Source organism: Lepidochelys kempii, chromosome 1 (assembly GCF_965140285.1).
Source record: "Lepidochelys kempii isolate rLepKem1 chromosome 1, rLepKem1.hap1, whole genome shotgun sequence".
Taxonomy (NCBI): Eukaryota; Metazoa; Chordata; order Testudines; family Cheloniidae; genus Lepidochelys; species Lepidochelys kempii.
Window position 1 is genome coordinate 80,365,025 of NC_136380.1, and position 21,657 is coordinate 80,386,681.

The 21,657-nt window shown below is 40.0% G+C and overlaps 1 protein-coding gene across 8 annotated transcripts in view; it reads right to left on the reverse strand.

Annotated features, from left to right (window-relative positions):
• TBC1D4 (TBC1 domain family member 4) overlaps nt 1-21,657 on the reverse strand; it is a 159,255-nt gene that overhangs the window by 59,034 nt on the left and 78,564 nt on the right. For 6 of the 8 annotated variants that reach the window (XM_073346866.2, XM_073346840.2, XM_073346857.2 and 3 more), the window contains exons 2-4: nt 7,254-7,847; nt 5,521-5,610; nt 1,872-1,976 (exon numbers count right to left, since the gene is read on the reverse strand). In XM_073346866.2, the coding sequence (XP_073202967.1) occupies nt 1,872-1,976; nt 5,521-5,610; nt 7,254-7,847 (789 nt within the window). The remainder of the gene's footprint in view (nt 1-1,871; nt 1,977-5,520; nt 5,611-7,253; nt 7,848-21,657) is intronic. The other 2 variants (XM_073346848.2, XM_073346876.2) reach the window with 2 other exon arrangements.

Consider the following 21,657-nt stretch of genomic DNA (forward strand, 5'->3'; position numbering starts at 1 on the left):
ATTGTTTGAAGCATTGCTAAGAATGCTTAGCCCCATAACAACTGCTGTGGTCCTCCATAATGCTCAAATAATTAGGCATTGTTTAGTGCTCTGAGGTGAGTGGAGCTGGTCAAAATTATATCTGTTAAACATATTTATTAAAAATTTGAATTTCAATGAAAATATTTTGACAAACATTTTCATCAAGTTTTTTTTATTTTTGAGACAGCTAAAGAACGGGTTCAATTTTTTTGATTTTTGAAAATTGTTTAAAGTAAAAAAAAAACTTGAAAAACATTTTAGAGGTTTTTTGTTTGTTTGTTTAAAACTAGTTCTAATTATGAGCAGTTAGGCCCTGCTTTATTAGGGGAAATAGTGCATCTCTTCTATAAATTCATGGCATTTTACCTTTCACTTTGAAACACTAATAAGTTAGAAAGCGATCAGTTGATATGGTTTCTTTGCACCGGACATTAAGAAAAGAGCTATGTGCAGCCTGAAAGCTTGTCTGTTTCACTAACAAAAGAAGGTCCAATAAAAGTTATTACCTCACACATCTTGTCTCTCTCTCCCTCAGAAAATATAGCAAAGACATTACTTTATATATGTCATATCTAAAAATTGAGTATGCTGAGTCTTACAATCACAATAGCTAATTGACTGACACATCCTTTATGTCACACATTTCAACTGTCCATTATGCAGAACAATTATAGATCAAAATTTTTGCTTCAAACTGGACGTTTCTATTTCATTTCTCAGAGTAGTTAGGAATAAAAAGGAGAGCAACCACATTTGGAAAATGGGAGGATGTGCATAGCACAGGCAAGGAGTGTGATAACTTAGTAGTAGAAACCATGGACTGGAACTCAGTACATCCAAGTTCTATTTCTGGCTCTGTTACTAAATTTAGTAATTTGGCCCCAGTTCACCAAGGTACTAAAGTACATGTCAACGGTTATTACAAGAAAGAGAAAAATTGTTCTCCTTAACCTCAGTGGACAAGAAGCAATGGGCTTAAATTGCAGCAAGGGAGGTTTAGGTTGGATATTAGGAAAAAACCTTCCTGTCAGGGTGGTTAAGCATGCGAATAAAATTGCCTAGGAGGCTGTGGAAACTCCATCACTGGAGGTTTTCAAGAGCAGGTTAGACAAACACCTGTCAGGGATGGTCTAAAATAATGCTTAGTCCTGTCATGAGTGCAGGGGACTGGACTTGATGACCTCTCAAGGTCCCCTCCAGTCCTACATTTCTATGCCTCAACAGATAAAAAGTGTGCAAGTTACTTATGGTCAAATATTCAGCTAAGCCTTTACCTAGCCACCACTTGTGCACTCAAACACATACACCTGAACTTTGCCTGTATAAACATCTGTGTCTGCAAATTCTAACACCTGGACATGTCCAGATGCTAACTATTGCCACGTGTACTTGTACCTGTATGTAGGTGTGCATTCACAATAGAGTGCAGAGATGAATCCCTGAGCCTCAGTTTACCCATGTGCAAAGTGAGGACAACACTTATCACCTTCATATAGCTGCAGAGATTCCGGGATTATTAAGTGTTTTGAGATTCTCTGATGAAAGAGGCTACCAAAATGTGAAAAACCGAGAGCTTATCTACACTTATAGTACTGCAGTGGCATCGCTGCACCTTTGCCACTGTAGCGCTTAATGATGACACTACCTACACCGACGGGAGAGCTTCTCCTGCCAGTGCAGGTACTCCACCTCCCCAGGAGGTGGTAGCTATGTTGCCAGGAGAAGCCATCCTGCCGACATAGCGCTGCCCACGTCGGGGGTTAGGATTTGCCACACCCCTGACTGACGTGGTTATACTGGCATAAGTTGGTAGCGTAGACCAAGCCTAACAGTTTATGTAAATTACTTACCAAAGATTCACTTGCACACTGGAACACGTAGCAAACATACTGGTTTATCCCAGGTTCAATAGATTCCCGACAAATAAAACCAAAGTGATCAACATGTTGTATACCCTGAAAATTTTTTTTAAAAGCATTAGTGAAGTATTTATTTTAAAATATATTTTAAAATCAGTTCAGAAATACTGTGATAATTGTATTTCAGTTCTTGCCAACAGTCATCTCTGAGATACCACCACTTTCCCCATACTGAGAATTTGCAGTGAATCAGAAAGCTATGCAGTCGCAGATATCAAGTATGGTAACTTTTTTCTTTGATAGATGCAGCCATTAAAAAAGAAAGTGTAATATGCCCATAAGTCATAGGACTTCTTACACACACAAAACCCTGAAGCAACAGCAATGAATAATGCTCAGTTTCTTTCCTCATGAAAAAATTTGACCTTCGCTACATTTCTCTGACTTATTTGTTCAAATCAGCCCCTATCTTCTCACCTTACAACACTGGAAGGTAATTCAAACCATTTCCCCTGTGGCAGTTTAGGACCTTCAATTCATTAAATAGGAAGGGACAGATTTTATACATATGAAAGAGCCACCATTCTGACCTTTATTTTGGTTAAACTCACATATTTTCTTAAAATGAGTCCCTAGCAGACCAGTTCCCAAACTCAGTATAAACTGTTTTAAACACAACTCTAGGAAGAATTACAGCAAAATCTATTGCTGTTTTCTGAATTTTCTCATTTCCTTGCATAGGGGAAGGTGTATGGGGGAGGTGGGATGACACTTGCGTCACTGTACCTGAAAAGAGTATAGCAAGCTTGTCTGTTAACTGTACTTCCAGCACTGTTCTCTAACAGGGCGTCTCAACTTGTCATTCCAATGGGACATGTGACGATTGTTTATTATTCTGCGTCACCCACAAAGACAGTGAGGCTTAACAAGAAACCCACACAGCTGCCTGTGACCCTTAAGATTATACATATAGATATATAAAATTGTATCATTTATATTTGTGGCTTGGTCAATTATAGAAATTACAGACATGCATTTTCCAGTCTGAAATGAAGCACCCTAGCATACTCATGCCACAGAAAAGCAACACATTTACTAGTGCAGAAATAAAATAACCCTGAATACACTCTGGAGAGATTGTTCCTCTCTTTCATTTTAATCAGTTTTAAGCTCATAAGGGTAAATATTCCAAGCTATAACATTGGCTAATAAATCTACAATAAACACAGGGTGTTTAACAGTGAACAAATGCTGATGAGCTCTGTGTAACCAAGTACTTGGCTTGAATAAATTAATATTTCATTTCTATTGACCATAAGATTTCTCCAGAGTTGTTGGGTTTGAGGGGTGGGGCGGGCAAGGTTGGCTTGTTCTGTGTTTTTTAAACCAAATCTTTCACTAATATGCCACAGATGTTGTGGAAACACAGAACATTTTGTTAGCACCTATTCAGTTTAGTTCTCAATAAGGCTTTTATTTTTCCCCACCCACTCAAGTTCTAGTGAAAGACTACATAAACACCAGTATGAAATCTAGTCTGAAGTGATTTATGGCTTACAAATGCCCAGTTTGGAAGAAGTTGTAGATATCTCTCTAAGAAAGGGTGACCAGACAGCAATTGTGAACAATTGGGGAGGGGGTGTGTGTGGGGGGTAATAGGAACCTATATATAAAAAAAGACCCAAAAAGCGGGACTGTCCCTATAAAAATAGGGATCCTGGGTCTGACAGGGCTAAGGCGGGTGAGGTAATCTTTTATTGGACCAACTTCTGCTGGTGAGACAAGCTTTTGAGTTACACAGAACTCTTCTTCAGGTCTGGGAAACTCACTCAAAGCATCACAGCTAAGCACAAGGTCGAACATATAGTTTAGCATAAGTAGTTAGCACATACATTCAGACTATGTGCTAACTACTTATGCTAAACTATATGTTCAACCTTGTGCTTAGCTGTGATGCTTTGAGTGAGTTTCCCAGACCTGAAGAAGAGTTCTGTGTAACTCAAAAACTTGTCTCCCTCACCAACATAAGTTGGTCTAATAAAAGATATAACCTCAAACACCTTGTCTCAGTTAAGAAGAAAGCAGGAACAAAGAGGACTGTCTAAGATACAAGGCCAGTTCCTACCATACTTTAAATATCAGTGACTTCACTGCCAGTGTTGTTCTCCTGAGCTGCCCATGGGTTCACCTGCTGTCTACCAGGACCCTCATGGAAACTAGCAGCTGCCACTCATGACATTCCCCCAGTAAACAAAGTTTTTGGACCCAGGGCATCCACAGGTTCTCTTCTTTCTTACCTCTCCTTCTTGTGTGCCTGCCTGATCTGTGTATGCTATAAATACTATTATTTCATCTTTATCATTTGCCTACGTAGGCCAGATTTCCCTATTCCTCTTGCAGTCCCCTTTGCCCTCCATCCGAAGCAACAGTATATGCTAATCCCAGTTCTAATTTGCAAGCTATATAGCCATGCAACACAGATACAAGGGAAGATTTGACTGGTGTTATCTGAACATCTGAAAAGAGTGCTTTGGATCAGATGCTGGTCTAAGAACCATCAGAAAATGCATTTGGAGACCTTAAATAGCTCTTGTACTGACCACATGGAATTCCCAACTTTAGAATTGCTGCTACCACTAAATTCTCCAAATGAGGTAGAAGCCATGGCTCTGTCCCCACCTCAGCGGCAGAGCTAGTCCCACACTGGGGAGAGGCACACTCTGTATCCTGTCCCAAGGTAGCAGAACAGCTGTGCTCCTTGCGAAAGCCCTCACTGAAATACAGTGTCACCACCATAGAGCACCTCCAAACTGGAGATTTCAGGCGACTGCCTAAATTGAACAGAGTGGTCTCTTTCCTTAAGTTAACAAAATTCACATCTAGCTGCAGGTGAATGATGACCTATTCATCAATTCACAGAATTCACAGTTACAGAATGCTACAATTCACAGAAATTCACTAGTTCTGTGTACATCTTCAGACTGTGAGTTCTGAGGCAGGGACTGTGCTTTCCTTTGTATCTGTGCCATTCTTAGCACTTTGTGGAAGTTAACACAAACCAGTAAGTGGCATTTGGAGGCCCAGAATTTCTACACTTTGAATTACTGTTGCCTGATCTATCACAAGAAGGAGGGTCTACCCCTGTAGTCTACAATAGTAGCAACCGGATGATTGATCAAATTTAAAATCCATCTTCCTCCAGTGCCGACACCAAAACTATACTGCGGTTTATCACTTCTAAACTGTAGCATGTGTTCTTCTCATTCAAAATATGATTACCTCAAACATCACTCTATAGATAATATTTAACATTTCCAAAGTACTCAGGTGGGGAAGAAGGGGCACAGAATAGCTGTCTTACCATGTTTTTATTAGGGTTCTATAGAGAAAGCCAAAATCTAGTTATACAGGTGTTAACTAAAACAAAGTTATAATTGTTTTTTAAAAAAAAAAAGACATATGATGTACAACCACTATGTTTAAAGATATTCTGTACTGTGTTTTCATTTAATCTTCTATAATCAACAAAAGCTTTGATTGACTATTTCTGCTGCCCACTGAATAAAAAAGTCATCAGAGCGTCTCCAAATCAAAAAAGTCCCTTCCCAGATGTACTGGAAGCTACTCAATAAATGCATACCTGAGAACATGAGGAGATATCTTTAAAATTCTTTTCAAGCACAACAGATTTGGTGTCTGGGCTGATAAGGTTAATTTCAAATCGTCCAACCTTTGAAAACAAAAATTTAAATCAGACTGTTTTATAAGGCACAAATGAATAATACACCAAATGAAGTTCAATGACTGGGCAGATTCTGCCATCTTTGCATTTGCTACTCACATTGAATAGTAGTTTACTCATAGGGTGACCAGACAGCAAGTGTGAAAAATCAGGATGGGAGCTGGGGGGTAATAGGAGCCTATATAAGAAAAAGACCCCAAAATCGCAACTGTCCCTATAAAATCGGGACATCTGATCACCCTACTTACCGAGTGAATGAAGATGGCAGAATTTAGCATTTTAGGAAAAAGGAAAATGAGGGAGGGGAATTGCAGAAAATTTCAGCAAAAATGGCAAAGTATTCAGTTTGGGGGTAAAACAAAAACAAAAAAAACCCAAACAAACAAAGTTGCAGGAATCAGACACAGTTTAAGTTTTATTCCATTAAAAGTCAGTTTTTGACGGGCCCTAATTAAAGCTCTGTTAGACTGATCTGAAACAATCAAGGTAAGTTACAAGCCTTATTACACCAAAAACCACCATCCAGATGAGTTTTTAAAATGCAAATACAAAACAGTTTGGGTCTTCAGTTCTTTGCTGCTGTTTATTTTAAAATAAAGGTGATGTATTTAGCCTCTTTTTAATTGCCAACGAGAACAGATTATTTGCTGCAGTGAATTTCCCTTCTGCTTTCTCATGAACTGCTCTCCAAGGGCACACGAATATAGTCTATGGAGCTTGAGGGGTTTTTCAGCTAAGGCCCTTTCACCACCAGTGATGGGCTGTGGGTTTCTAAATGGCAATATATTTCCTCACATCCGTTAGTGTTTCTCAAGAGGATGAAAATGCAAGTCTGTTCTCTAAAATGGGGGAAGGACGGGGGGGGGGGGGGGAGGGAGAAAATTCCTAAGCATTTAGCAGCCTATCAGTTTAAAAAGCAAAAAGATCTTTGGCTTTTATGGGTCACCTGTTCTAACAATTTTCTCTTGTTTCCTTAGCGCATATGCTCTGAAATCTTTAAACGTACTTCAGGGGAGAGAAGAAAGACTAAAGGATTTGGGGATGAAGCCACTGAGCAGATCTTAGAAGTATAATTTTTCAACAGACTATTCCTATTCTGGAAATGAGGAACTTCTTAGCATCACTGAAATTTAACATAAAAAGAGAAGGAGTCAAACTGCACATTATTTTTCACAGCTTTAACTACTTGTTCATTTTAGTAACATAAAAGGGAGCTTTTGTTCACTCTGTTCAAAAATGTTATGGATAGAGAAATCAATCCACAAAAGCACTTGAAAGAAGTCTGAATACTAGCATCAGATTCTAAGACAAAATACACTTAAATTTGATGTTAATATTGTCAAATTAACAGATAAGCAATTATATTCCCTTCAAGTTTACGAAACTCATATGTTTTAAACTTTAGCTTCCCCCAAAGTAACTGAGATACAAATGATTCAATATTATTTAGAGAGTCTCCCCAGTATGGTTTCATGTATTGTAATACAAAGTAGAAAAGCAAACGATTTTTGGCTTAACAGAAATTGTTTGCATAAGAAGTTTCAATATGCAGCAGTGACAAAAATTGTCTAAGTCAAGCTCTCCTAATTCTATTGTATGCATGAAATTGTGAGTACTGCTATGGCACCTACCTGAAACAGCATTGTTCTGTTCTTCTCAGAGTCTGAGGGTTGAACATGACTGGGTGCACTTGCATGTCTCCTGCGTGGCTGTGTTTTCAGGCTGGTATCATGAACCTTCCTTTGCATAACTGCAGTGACGCTGTTGCACCGGGAGCGGAATTCCTGCTGCTCATCAAAGCCAGAATCCTCCAAAATTCGCTCGGGGAAAGAGACACGGGTGCCAGCCAGGTTGGTCTGGCCTCCAATTGTAAAGATCCCCGTGTGCCCGGTGGTGGTGCTCGTGCCATCTAGCTCCTCAAATGGACTATCTGACGGAGAAGCTGGCACGTCTCCTTCATACAAGGTTAAGTCTGAGCTGGAATCTGTGCTCCGCTGCTCACTCAACAGTTTCAGGCGCTGGCGCTCATGTAGGCTGAATTTCTCAATGCACTCATCAATTAGAGTGGAGGGGGCTTTCTTATGGGCCACAGTCACCTTTCCACAGTACAAAACCTCAAATTTTTGGGAATTGTAGAAGGCATCTTCACTATCCTTACCAGGCTTGGCATCCTCTTTCAGGGCTGCTTTGGACACTTGCCTTATGCTGCTGATCACATCAGGAACCTGGGTGACAATTAAAAATCTTCATTAAGGAAACCAGAAATTAAAGACCAAAGCCACAAATGTCCAACACGCAACGCCTTTAAAAAAAAATGGATTAGAATTTGACTGAGTAATAGAATGTCAGAGAAAAGCCATCATGATCCTCAACTGATTTGGCAGAAAAGGCTTTGTTAGTACAGCCCCAAGGATGTTCCCAATAAGATTTCAGTCTTAGGCAACATAAATATTCACGCAAGTAACAGTTTAGCTACTGCAGTATGTGCTACCAGCTTCATGCCTTGAAATACATAACTAGTCATTCCTGAATCCTGTATGCACCCTTTCAGACGGGGAAACAATGTCAAGTATTTTTCTAGAGCCTTACAATTAAGCTACTAACACACCCTTTAATACAGTAAATCAGGCATACCAGCTCCAACGTCTAATTCTGGCGTTTTGTACAGCTGCAGAGGAAATCATGGTTTTGATTTCCTTGGGAGCAAGGTGTACAATGCAAAGCTTCACGTACACAAGGCAACAGAGCAAGATGCGTGCATTTCAGGGATATTAATCATACACGTGAATTTTGTAGTCTCTCAAAATACTACCCTGTTAATCCTATCAGTGCATAGCAATAGTGGGCTACATTCACAACTTACATTATTGGCCACAACATAATTAACTTCACTGAAGTTGCAAGTTCATATCTGAAAATCCTGATTTTTCCATCAGTTACTAAAACCTGGTAGCTTTACTGACTAGAGTGATTTTTTTTTCCCCCTTCAGTATGTTGATTTCTTTGAGTGCTCCCAGTTATGTTTTGGCCTCAAAGGCAGTCTGACCAAAGTATGGCAAAGGTATTCTTACAGAGATGCTTAATTGTGGAACTTGCTTCCTATTTCTATTCAGAATGACCCATCTGTTACAGCATTTAACACTATACTAAAAGCAGCATCTCATCACCTTTGAAATTGTTTCTCTACATTATGGTTTACTGTAAAAGCCTTCTGACACCCTGATCTAAGCTTTCAGATCTCGAAGCATTAATCTAACTCTTGTCATTTCATGAGGTACCAGCTGTTAAAATTTGGAACTGCGGCTGGGTGTGTGTGTGTGGGGGGGGGAAGGGTGATGACAATTAGGCAAGGTAGTAATCAGAATGAAAATTTAAAGGATCGCACTTCTCATCTAATTAGTTAAAGTTATGTATTTAGTATTGATAAATCCTCTCAAAAGTACTTTCAAATTTAAATGTTTCCAAGTGCAAGATGACCTACAGTGGACAAATGAAATGAAGTGGCTAAACTATGAAGGAAATGGAATATTTTCCATGCTTAATTTCATAGGGCTGTTGTAGCTCCTCTTGAGTCCACAGGAAAAAACTACTTATGAATCGGTCTCAACTGACCTTTCAGATTTCCTTGAGGGGAATGTTTCCTCACACTCCAAATAGCATTTATTTAAAGTTACTGAAAAGTACTATACTGACAACATTACTAAATTACTTGTCAGCAGTGCTTTCCGGTCCACCAATGAAAACAGTAGATAGACCAGTACAAAACTTTCAGGGCTAGAAGTATGTCCCAGCACTGGTTCCAGGATCAATTTATAGTGCTGAACTTGGTCATCAACATACAATAGGCCTTATTCTAACAAAGATACCCATCAGAGAAGGTCTCTCATGAAACTGAAAGTCCTCTGAAACACTGCATGTTAACTGGAGGTAAATTGAAAAGCTATTTGTCAAGAAACTGTGAGCCTCATGGAATATTGGGTACAATGGTAAATTGCATAGAAATGGAGACTGAAAAAAATAAGTTTACTCAGGTGTGTTGTAATGGAGAAAGATCATTGTCTGTGTGCTAATACAAAATGACCTCATGTCTAAACTGGTAATATGGACTTTGAACACTTTCTATATCAAAATACTGTCCCTTTATTACTTGGCATCAGCCAAAGGGAATAAGGAGTAAGCACTTCAATGACAGATGTGCCAGACTGCCCCCAAAATGCTCACCCCTGTCAGCATGAGTGCAGGAACAGGCACATAAAAATTCTGTTTAAAGCCTTTAGTCTTGCTTAGCCAGTCTAAGAGTATTCTTTTGAGTGAAGCCCTGGAAGCTCTTAGAGAACACAGAATAGGCATGCTGTATTCTGCTTCATTCATTTACTTTTCTAACTTGCATAAAGCTGGATGCAAGATCATTATCCTCTGGAATTATTGAAAGGGTCTTTGGGGATAAGTGCTGAGAGACATTCTTCAAAGTCTGGAAAACAAGACGCAGGAGTCAGAAGTCTAACTAAGAACAGAAGATACATCTCTGGAAGCTGTGTCAAAACAGTGGGCACAGAAACTCAGTCATGAAGGACTGGGGTAGGATGCGGTATTCCTTGGTACATGGGAGGGTGGGAGGGGGAAGAGACACAGATCAAGATGGGTGGAAGATAACAGAGATGTAGTCCTCAATGAGAACAAAGGCCTCTGATACTTTTGGAAAATGCTGGTTTAGAAATCAAGTTAAAGATACTGTACTGCACATTACCACAAGTGCAGGCTTCAAAAAGAGTACAGTGAAATTTAAATAGCCATGTTCCACTGTATTGGGGTCATGCTGAATCTGGTCAGCATATACCAGAATTTAATAGGCAAAATACCTTTAAACTAAAAGGGAGGTGGACTTTTAAACCTGGTGATTTACGTAAGGATTTTAATAGGCTGTAAATATTTTATTAATTAATCCACTTCATCGAACTGGATGTAGTTGCTAGTGATCGAGTAAGGAGAGAGGAGCTGTGATATTTTCAGTGTGCTGATGATACTCCGCTCTGCATCTCCCAAGGTCCGCATGAGACAGCAGCTTGAAAGTAGGCAAACTAGCTGCAGCTCAGCCCAGAGGAGGCAGCTCTGAAAGCCAACCAGAAGAAAATTACAAAAGATTAAATCGGGGGACTGTTGTGAGGACATGTGACTGCCTCTTGTAATGCAGGCTTCCCTTACAATTTAGAGCTCATATTAGAGCCAAGGCTGCTGCTGGATTCACAGGTAGCAGCTGTTGTGAAAAAGCACTTTCTCACCCCTCCTGCACCTGGCAAGGCAAATACGATCTTCCTATGGGATATGGATCTTGTAGGCTACTGCAATGCACTATCTGCAGGCTGCACCTTAAAACCATTTACTGTAGAAACTAAAGCTAGCATAGAACGTGGTTGCAATGCTCCTCAATGGGAGCATCTGACACCAGCGCTCCACCTTAGCCAGAGGTCAGATTTATTAAACATTTTGGACATGCTCCAAATATATATCTTTGTTTGTGGGTGTGAGAGTGGAAGCAGGTTGAGAGAGAGAGAGGTTAGATATGGGGCTATTACAAGCCTTTTGGAATGGAGGGTAAATATCTTTTTTGTGCAGAAAGTATTACAAAAGGTGTACACACACACACACACACACACACTTTATTTTGTATAGTGTAATTTTAAATGTAGAAGTTCTCAGAACTTTGGATAGATACTTAAATAAAGTAAAAGTTAGGAATCTCTGTGTGCTTTACAGATACACTTTCACGCTGGAATCCTTACTTATCCCAGTTTAACTACCCATTAGGGTATTAGATGAAAGCATACGATCATTTTAAAAAGACAAATACAGTGGGGAAAAATACATATTAAAACTTACTGACAGGACTTGCAAACAAGTTCAAGTAGTGTTTTTGAAAGTTTTAGTGTAGGTGTCTAGCATTAATATCAAGTATATAACAGTTCTGCTTGTTGTTTTTAAAGTGGCAGAGCTGATAAAAGTTTAGACTTTAGAGACTACCAGTTTTGATAAAGGATGCATGCTGCAGCAAAGAAAACAGCACAAAGGAAAACCATTGTTACAGCTCTAGAATGGGACAAGTAACTCCATGGCAACATTGGATCTTTTCTTCAAGAATAGAAGTGACAGAAGAGTTTAGAGTCCTAGTAGACTGTTCTCCCTTCAGTATTCACAACTACATTCACTGAGTGGAAGAATGGACCCCAAAACAATATATGGTACAAAATCAGAAAAAGTTTCCAGTTTCCACCAAAAAAAAACTAACTACAAGCAGGTTATTCACAAAGATTCAAAAAGCACAAATTCATACTTGCTACATATTGGCATAAAAAACAGCTAAATGGGTTTTTAGATTTCACTGTGAAATATAGGGAAACTGTAATGCCTTATTAAGTTGATTTCTAACTTCATAAAGCTTCTAAAGGGAATTTAAGCATCACGAAGGCAAATTGTCCCAGTTTATTTAAAAATAACAGAAGTCCACTATTCTTACGATGTGTAAGAGAGACTTACAACCTAGTATTACTCAGTCAGGTTTAATGTATTGAACACCTTCTGTTGTGAGTAGAGGTCACTCAGCTCTAAATTGAATCACACATACACACAGACCTTCAACTTTACTAGTATGTCAGATATATTTTGTATGCAGTGTTGTTGTCAGTTCACAATATTAGAGAGACAAGGTGGGTTATCCCATCCCACCTAGTCACAGACATATTTTCAAAATACATAGGAAGCAGAAAGAACACCATACATCAACATTTGAAGAGTGGTACCTTTGGGTTTGGATTCCAGTTGAATAGCCAAGGCATTCTCAGGGTACACTGAAATAAATGACAATGTTTCTAACGAATAGGGGGTACTTAAGAATAGATTTCTGCTATAAATAAAAGCACAGAAAGCTTCTCCCACTACAGAAGCTGGGAATAATTTCACTACGTTTCCTCAAACTCAGTTCATTATATCATACTCCAGCCCGCCACGAGGCCTCTAGACAGTAACAGTTGGTGCTTCAAAAGCCAAGTGCTCTCTGATTTGCCACTGGAACCACACAGGCTACATAGGATTTGAACAGCCACATTTTATCTTAAAAAATAAACAAACAGTACATGTTCTGATTACAGTTAACAGGAACAGAGAGATTTCTGACATCTACTGATTTGGGAAATAATAGCATCAAAATCATATTTTTAGGGAACCTTGTCAGAGATCATATTTACATAATACTTATAAGAGTTTCTTTATAAGGCTTTCAGCCTCTGACAGATTGAAAATTCACAAAATAATTAAAAAACAAGAGAGGACCAGTATAATGAAACAAGGAATGAATCCATATGGTCTGCTGAAGCTAGAAAACTTTCAAAAGAATAACTGGTGAAGATGTGAAATTCTTTTATGTTCATATTCATAGTTAGCTGCACAGAAGCAAGTGAAGACATTTTATAACATAGGGCTAAAGTAGGTGTGGGCAAACTTTTTGGCCTCAGGGCCACATCTGGGTATGGAAATTGTATGGCGGGCCAAGGGGATAGGGGTGCGGGAGAGGGTGAGGCCTCTGGCTGGGGGTGCGGGCTCTGGGGTGTGGCCAGAAATGAGGAGCTCAGGGCTAGGGCTGAGGATTGGAGTGAGGGTGGTGGGAGGTGAGGACTCCAGCTGGGGATGCAGGCTCTGGTGTGGGGCCATGGATGAGGGGTTTGGGCTGGGATCAAGGGGTTCTGAAGGCAGGATGGGGACCAGGGCTTGGGCTGGGGTGCAGCGGGGTGGCTCAGGGGTGCAGGCTCCTTGCAGCTGTGGTTCCTGGCCAATGGGAGCTGCAGGGTGGGGCTTGGGGTGGGGGCAGCATGTGGAGCCCCTGGCTGCCCCTACGCATAGAAGCTGGAGGGGGCGACACGCTGACTGCTTCCCAGGAGCTGCAAGGAGTCACGGCACATGTGGACCAGGGCAAGCAAGCCCCGAACCCCGCTCTCCAGTGAGACCTTGAGGGCCAGATTTAAAAGTCTGATGTGCTGGATGTGGCCTGCAAGCCATAGTTTGCACACCCCAGGCTAAAGTTTACTCAGTTACACTGGTGCAACAGAAGATAAGTCTGATTTACTAAATTCTATCTAAAGGAATCTTATATAAATTATGTAGTAATAAGGAAAAGGCCACCTTATGACTTACAAGCTACATTGTCATTTCAAATTTGAATCTGCATGCTAATAAGTAGAATTGAGCAAATTGTTTTTCAATTTCATGGCTAACCAAAAAAAAAAAAAATCTGAAGAAAGTTTGGTTCATTTAGAACCGAAAACTAATTTTTTTTCCCCAATTTCTCACCAAAGCAAAAAAAAAAAAAAGTTTGTTTGGGTTGATTCAATCTTACTTTTCAAAAATGTCATTTCTATTCAACATTTTGTTTAAAATAATATTTTTGAATCCATTTTGACATTTCCAAAATTTGTTTTATTTCCAGCCAAAATTATTTGCCAAATTCAACCCAAATTTGCAAATAATTTCAGTGCCCCCTAGCATCCAGGGGTCACTGGGTCACAAGTGGCAGAGGGCATAAATGGTGCATCGGCGTTTACAGGAATCCCCTGCAACTGATATCTACTTAATAGTTACCAAAGGGTGGCATGTAAGGTCTTTATTGGGAGCCCGCACCCCACTGGTCATCATAACTGGAAAATGTATGTAAGGATATTATTTTTAAAAACATATGTATCTATACTGTGTTCTTAAAGTATAAGAGACAAGGTGGATATAGCAATATATTTTAGTACACCAATTTCTAGGGGTGTAAGAGACAAGCTTTTAAGCTTCACAGAGCTCTTCTCTGTGAGACTTGGAAACTTGGGACCAACACGACTACAACATTGCAAACAACATTCTTAAAGTCTGTAAGTTAAGATAGGTCACCAGGAGGTGATAAACAGGTTCTGGTCAGGCAAGCGGTAGTAGATACTTATCACCCTGGCAGGTTATTGTGTATTGTGAGACTTACAATGTAAGTCTACTTGCATAGGGAGCCACCAGCTGATCAAGATTGCAAAGCTGACAAGAGATCACAAAATCTGAAGGAAGAACACACAGCAGGGAGGGTGTCCTGTTTATGACAAAGATCAAAAAATTTGTCTGGTGTATCAGGACAATGCAAGGAGTCACATGATATCCTTCACCTAAGGGACAAGCTGCCAACATGCTTGTCTTATGAACAGAGGGTCACAGCCAGCCTGGCTATTTAATTTTCGGAGAAAGACTTTGGATGAGCTAAAACTTCATTACACAGTAAAATGTCTCGTTAGTTAAATCTAGGCTCTAGAAAGTACTTCTCAAATCTCTATTCTTTGTTCATTAAAGAACTACCTGTTTTCACTATTAACAAATCTAAGCGCTGCGAGTTAAGCAGAGCAATAATCCTGGGGTGAAGCCAGTAACTTGGGGGTACTGTTCTGTTGGGAGTAGTGGATCTGTGAATTCTGTGAGGGTCCAGTGGACCAGGGGCTGGACACTCCAGGGGGATGCTTGGAAGATTCGAGGGCTGGAGTGTGCCTATCACTAACTTGCAGAGGGACAGCAGAGCTTACACAGGCTGAGAGGGGAGTGCTTGCATTGCCTGTGAAGTCCAGGAGGTGACCCCTGGCCAGAACGGAAAGGCTTCCTCATGCTAAGAGCAGGTGGTAGCAAAGTGCCTCACAACCCTGGTCCCCCAAAATGCATTTTCCAGCAAATGTACTAGTCACTAAAAAACCTTCACCCAACTCATCTAATAACCCTATTGGCAACCTGGCTGAATTTACTCAGTGTATTTTCTGCTTGCTGCCTGTGGTGCAGCTATAACTCTTCAAAATACAATTCCACATAGCGAGCATTCAAGTCTTTTGAAAGTCTGAAACTACAGAAACCTGCTATACAAAACCCCCAAACACGCTCCTGGCAGTACTCAGAGTATTGCTGCTCATTACTAATTGTGCTGCATTCTTTGCTAATAGCCAGACAAAGGCCTAAATACAGAATTGGTTAAAATGATTTAATTATACATCAGTAATTCGATGTAATTTATGTTGAGGGGTAGAAAGGTGAAGTTGTTTGAGGAGAACCAACCAACAGGAGAGTGGTGATGGATGCCTGTGTTAGGTGTTAAGCCTTCCTCTTGTTTTTTCTACAATCTTACAGATTAATCAATATGCAAGTCTCCTTTTATATCATACTGGAATTTGGCCCAGTATCTGTAGTACAAATTAACAGAAACAAATACAGATCAGAACAAATATCAAGAAATGTTTGCCATCAACTTCTATTTTGTTCTACTGTCGGTTTGGGCTGAGACAGAAAACCTAAAAAACACAGGACTTGTTAAAGAAAGAAACACCAAGGTGCAGCATGAAAATCCAAATGCAGAGAAAAAAGCCCAGGGACTAGGGCTGGGGAGAAGACTCTCTGGAATGTGGGTTTTGGTTTGCAAAAGGGGGCTCCAGACTGGGCTGGCACTGACTGCAGCTCCAAGGAAATGGCTGCCAGGCCCCAGCGGCCCCTAGGCGCATGGGCAGCCAGGCAGCTCTGCATGGTGTGCACTGCCTTCGCACATGCAGGCACCACCTCCTGCAGCTCCCATTGGTTGCAGTTCCCGGTCAATGGGAGCTGTGGAGCCAGTACTCAGGGCGAGGGCAGCGTGCAGAGCTTCCCTGGCTGCCACAGTGCCGAGGGGCCGCAGGGAATTGGTGGCTGCTTCCGGTTGCTGTATGGAGCTAGGGCAAGCAGGGATCCTGCCTTAGCCTCGGGTTCCTGCTGGCCGCCAACTGGCCTTTCAACAGCCCAGTCAGCAGAGCCAACCAGAGCTGCCAGGGTCCCTTTTCGACTGGGCATTCCAATTGAAAACTGGATGCCTGGCAACCCTAGCTTTCCGCCTGGCTTCAAGTGGATACGCTTCCATTCAGGTCTTGACAAAACTGCTTCTCAGCTGTGGGCAAGAACGGTTACACAGAGATGTAGGTCTTCATTATACTACCAATGCACCCTCACACATAGTAAGGTTCTACATGTGAAGATAATACAGTCTATTTCCAAAAGCAGAGCAGAGTGCTTCCACAGTGCAAAGGGGAGAGAAACATTTTAAACAGGGAAGCTAGAAATTTTAAAATTGTCATGAAATACTTATTTTATCTCATTTTAGAAATGACTGATGCATTTTGATTTAATGAAACTGAGCATAGTCAGACTGTAATTGCTGTGTAATATATAAAATCAGACAACAGTGTTACATGATTTGCCTGTGGAAACACACGTTAAGCAGCTAGCTTATTTTGAGTGGACAAAGTAAGACATGTTCCTTCCTCAGAGCTTTTAATCTAAATAGATACCATAAAGAACACAGACTGTAAGAGAAAGAAGTCAACAGGCAAAAGGGATTATTAGGGAGGAAAAGAATACATGGAACAGGTGACTACTTGGCTGGTTGGAGTAGACATTGGGTTTTCTCTTTTAAACTATTTAAGGAAATACTGTGGCAAACACAACATACCTAGATAAATTGTTAATAGTTTTCAACTCTTTACAAGGAATATATACAGAAATATTTTCTTACTGGGGAATTCTCTCAATTCTTCCACTAAGTATTTTGAAATTGGTAGCCAGTGTTTGAAATTCAAGTTATATTACTCTCCTTCCTTCAAACAAAACCTATGTTTTTATACCAGTCTTCTTTAAACGCATTATATAAATCAACAGAAAAAGCATGTGTCCCACTGGAACAGAAAATGCCTATAGTACTTTAGATACAAGTGTCCTATGAGCACGATAGCATTATTTAAATAAGTAAACATCTAAAACATCAAACCATTTATTTTGAGCATGTGGAAATAATTTCAGGATTTGATTTCCAAAACAGATAAACCCTGAAACCTCTCCTTTTCTAAGGGTTTAAGAGTAGCTCGTTTGACTTGAAGTTCCATACTGTATCTCCTCAGTCTTATGTGTCCTCCATTTCTCCTTCAGTCTTTGAAATTTTGTGCTTTCGTACCTTACACTAGATATTAAATATACACATTGCTAGTGAAAACAGAGCATTTATTATTGTCCTTTTGACCAAAGATGCAAGTATGTCATGTAACTTTCAGCCCTCTATCACTGCTAGCATGTGTGTGCTTCTTTAAAGCCTTAACTTTTTTTTTTTTAAATTGATCTCCTGAATGGCTAATGCATTTGCTGCATTCCACGTCATAAATTTTGCAAGGGAATAATAGATCCCACTCTGTCCACTGTTCATTGCATAATAATGGTACTGTACAGCCAAACTTTATTGAAGTTGTAGAGTAAGCTAATAGGGGCATGCCAGACAGACCAAAAGTTGTATATATTTTATAATGAATCCATTATATCAAGGTATCAAGGTTCTGATTAAAATTCATCTTCTTACATGAAAAACTGGTAGGTGAGGATTCAAGATACAATTATTTTCAAGAACTATCAAAATATTTCCCCTATTCAAGGTAGGCATGGATCTTATTTTACCCCTCTCTCTCCCCCCACTCTTACAACTAGAATTTCATTAGCGTTCCAAGTAAATAGGTCCGAGACAAATTCACCCCTTATGTACGTGGGTACAATTCTGACTTCAGTGGATGCCAGCAATGATTTGGGGCCTTTGCATCTTACTCATTATTCCCCTTCTGTCAAAGGATTAATGTGAAGAAAAATGTACCACAGCAAGAGCCTCAGACACCTCATAGTCCCCCAGGGATCTCACTAGGTCAATATATTGACCTTGGAGATGCTCAGTTACTATAAAGATGGCACCAATACAAAGGTTTAAGTAGACAGAGGACAGTTTTCACTTCCTAGAAAAGTCAGAAACTTTTCCAGTGGAATCATTAACTGTGAGCCTCCACATCAGGCTAGTAATTCATCAGTGATTAGTAAAGAATTTGGATCCCCAATCCAAAGAACAAATTTCCTTTGATTACTTTACCTGCACTTGTAGGAAGTGAGTGATATCCTTCAAAATTCATCAGTACGTGGTATCATGACAGGACCTGCATTGCTATTAGGCAAAGAAGTTATCTACCAGGAGGGAATCAGAATATAGAGAAAGAATGCTAAGAAGCAGATGCACACTTCTTACTAAAAAAGATTCACATTTTCAACTTTACATTATTAGCTGCATTGCCTAATGACCTTGAAAACAAGTTCTCTCTGTCAGGTAAAGTATGGTAATGTCTGCCAGTATTTAAAAAAAATCTCCCTATGTACAACTATGACACAAGCCCTCACTAGTCAGAAGTTGGGATGATCCTGTAATGTTAAAGATTTATTCAGCTACAAAGTTAATGGTCGAAATATTACAAACATCGTAGATGACAAGAACATGGTAGTATAATTTCTTCTGAAACCACAAACTGACAGCAAATGAAATAATTCAATGTCAGCATAAGCCTTGTACTGTAAACAAAGAACAAGACAGCTATAAACGTGATCTTGAATATGGCATTTTGAGCCACATGGGTTCCACTAACATATATATACACACACACACACACACACACACACACACACTTCCACAATTTTAGGAGATTCTTGCAAAATAGCCTGAAGTGTTAGAACATGAAAAAAAATAGAGTGTGGCAGTTATTTCTCACTGGAATGGACTTTCTTCAACAAAACCTTCAATGATTGTTGAGTATCTGTCAGAGGCAAAGGAAAAATCAAATTAATGATAATGTGCTGTTATTCAATCTGTGATGGAACACCAAAAAGCTAAGTGACCTCATTCAAAAATGTGATAATCTAGTTACAGCCTTCAATCACTGATTATCATTCCTAAGGCTACCATATAAAGACTTTCTGAATTGCTCTTAAGTTAATTGTGAACAAAATTTTAGCTAATACATTTAAAGTGAGTTTGAAAGTTCAAAATTACTTCAAGCAAAGATTTTAAAATGGAGAAATATTGGTTTTTAAATGGTTTTTAGTGATGAAAAACTTGGCCATGATATCATATAATTTTATTTCATTTTGCTTCCATCATTGAAATTGCAAAATAACTTTACACTAAAACAGTTAGAGAACTGATCAGCAGGAAGAAAAAAAATGAAGTATTATATGCAAAGGAGAGGCACTACACTTATAAAGGAGTTTTGAAATGAAAGGACTTGATGAGACAAAGACACTAAGTTCATTCCACAGAGAAAGAGACCTATAGGAGAAGACTCTTGCACCAAGTATGAAGAGTTTGTGGATGGACCGAGGCTACTGATGGATAGGTGAAGGAAGGGGGGTGAAGAAAGAAGAGGGATAAGAGGCAAGTTCCTGGAAAGTCAGAATATTGTAGTGCTCCATTTTAAGAGACAACTGCTTGTGCAGTCCAATGACGAAAAGTTGCACTGAAGGAAGAAGCATTTGTAGTCAGCATTCTGTAGTAAATACTAGTCTAGGTGAATATTCAAACATTTAGTGCACAATAGTTAATACTGAGTTCACAGTTGCACAATACTTTAACAGTCTATACGTCAGCACTCACTATTTCAGGCAATCTGGTCTCCTTGTGGTTAGTTCTCCACACTGTCGTGAAAGATCCAAAACTTCTTCAAGCTTCTGGATTTAGTCATGCTCCCTAGTTCTGCCAGGGATCAGATGGCTGCAAAGGCAGAGTCCTGAGAGCTTGGTGAACCCATATGCCACTGGTGTAATATGGCAAGTCCCAGGTTCCTGTCTAGACATGGGATCTAAAAATCCATTTTCCAAAACGAAAAATAGTATGTTGCACTCGTTATGCTAGATTAAACAGCAGCAATTGCATGACATTTCAGTGTGGTCTTTATTTTGAAGCATGCTGTGCTTCATGACATTTCAGTGTGGTCTTTATTTTGAAGCATTGACCCAAAGGAACACTCTTGGCGGGTGGCAGTTGGTAAGTTTTTCAGAATGACAACAACTGATGTAATGGTTTTCACACTACCCAGGCAGTTACTTCAAGTACCTTAAGATGTTAAAAATATCTTTGGGTGTGTGGGTTTTTCCAGTATAAGCCACAATCAAGAAATTATATTGTTTTCTTCCTATTATTAATTATTATTATTAATTATTATTATTATTCAGTTTACTGTGGCAAGATGGCCAATTTAGTCTGGTGGGTCCTGCGCTTTTCTTGGCGGGGAGCTAAGATGCCCCCCTTCGCCCCTGCTCTTGGGTGCTGAGGCCTCCACTACTAGCCCGGGAAGGTGGTAGAGGAGGGAAGCGGGGGAGGGGTCTGGGTTTGCTCCTTGCTCCAAGTCCCAGCCCCTCTCAACCCCTGTGGGTTTCTTACCCTCACCCCCCTTAGGTGGGGTTACCCTCAGTCCTTAGATACTGGGGGGAAGGGAGTCTCCCTGTCCTGCTGGGCAGCGTCTCCCTTACTCTAATTCTCAGGTCTTCCAAATCTCTCAATGCACCTCCAAGCTCCAGTCCTTCCTCCTCCTCCACCTCTGTGTGCCTGACTTAGGGGGTTTTATTAGGTTCCTAACAGGGCTTTAATTGACTGCAGGTGCTTCAATTAACCTGCAGCCACCTTCCCTAGTCTACAGGGAACCATGCCTTAATTTGCCTTGAGCTTATATATTTCCCCACTAGCACTCTCCCACTGCTCCCTGGCCCTCCTGTATCACATAACCTATATAGTGTCACTTTGGATGGTGAAACATTTGGCTTGCTGATCTATATCATGAACGTTGGGATGAGGTCACTTGCTTATTCACACACTGAGAAATTACTATGAGCATTGAGCCATTTATTAAAATGGGAGAACACAAGAAAAGACGAAGCTGACAAGTTCTTAACCGGCAGCATGTCAACAGAATTTTCATATTGTGAATGTCTGGAGATCCTGTTCCCAATAAAGTTCTCACTGACTTTTAGCAAGCAGAATTTGGCCTTTAGCAGAAAGATTCAAAGACTGAAAAATAAGGTAGAATGTCAACTGTTGTCTCAGTGAAAGTGAATGAACTCTTTTTAGAACTGTCAAATTATGTTTCAGAAAGTTACTTCCTAATGTCATATCCAGGA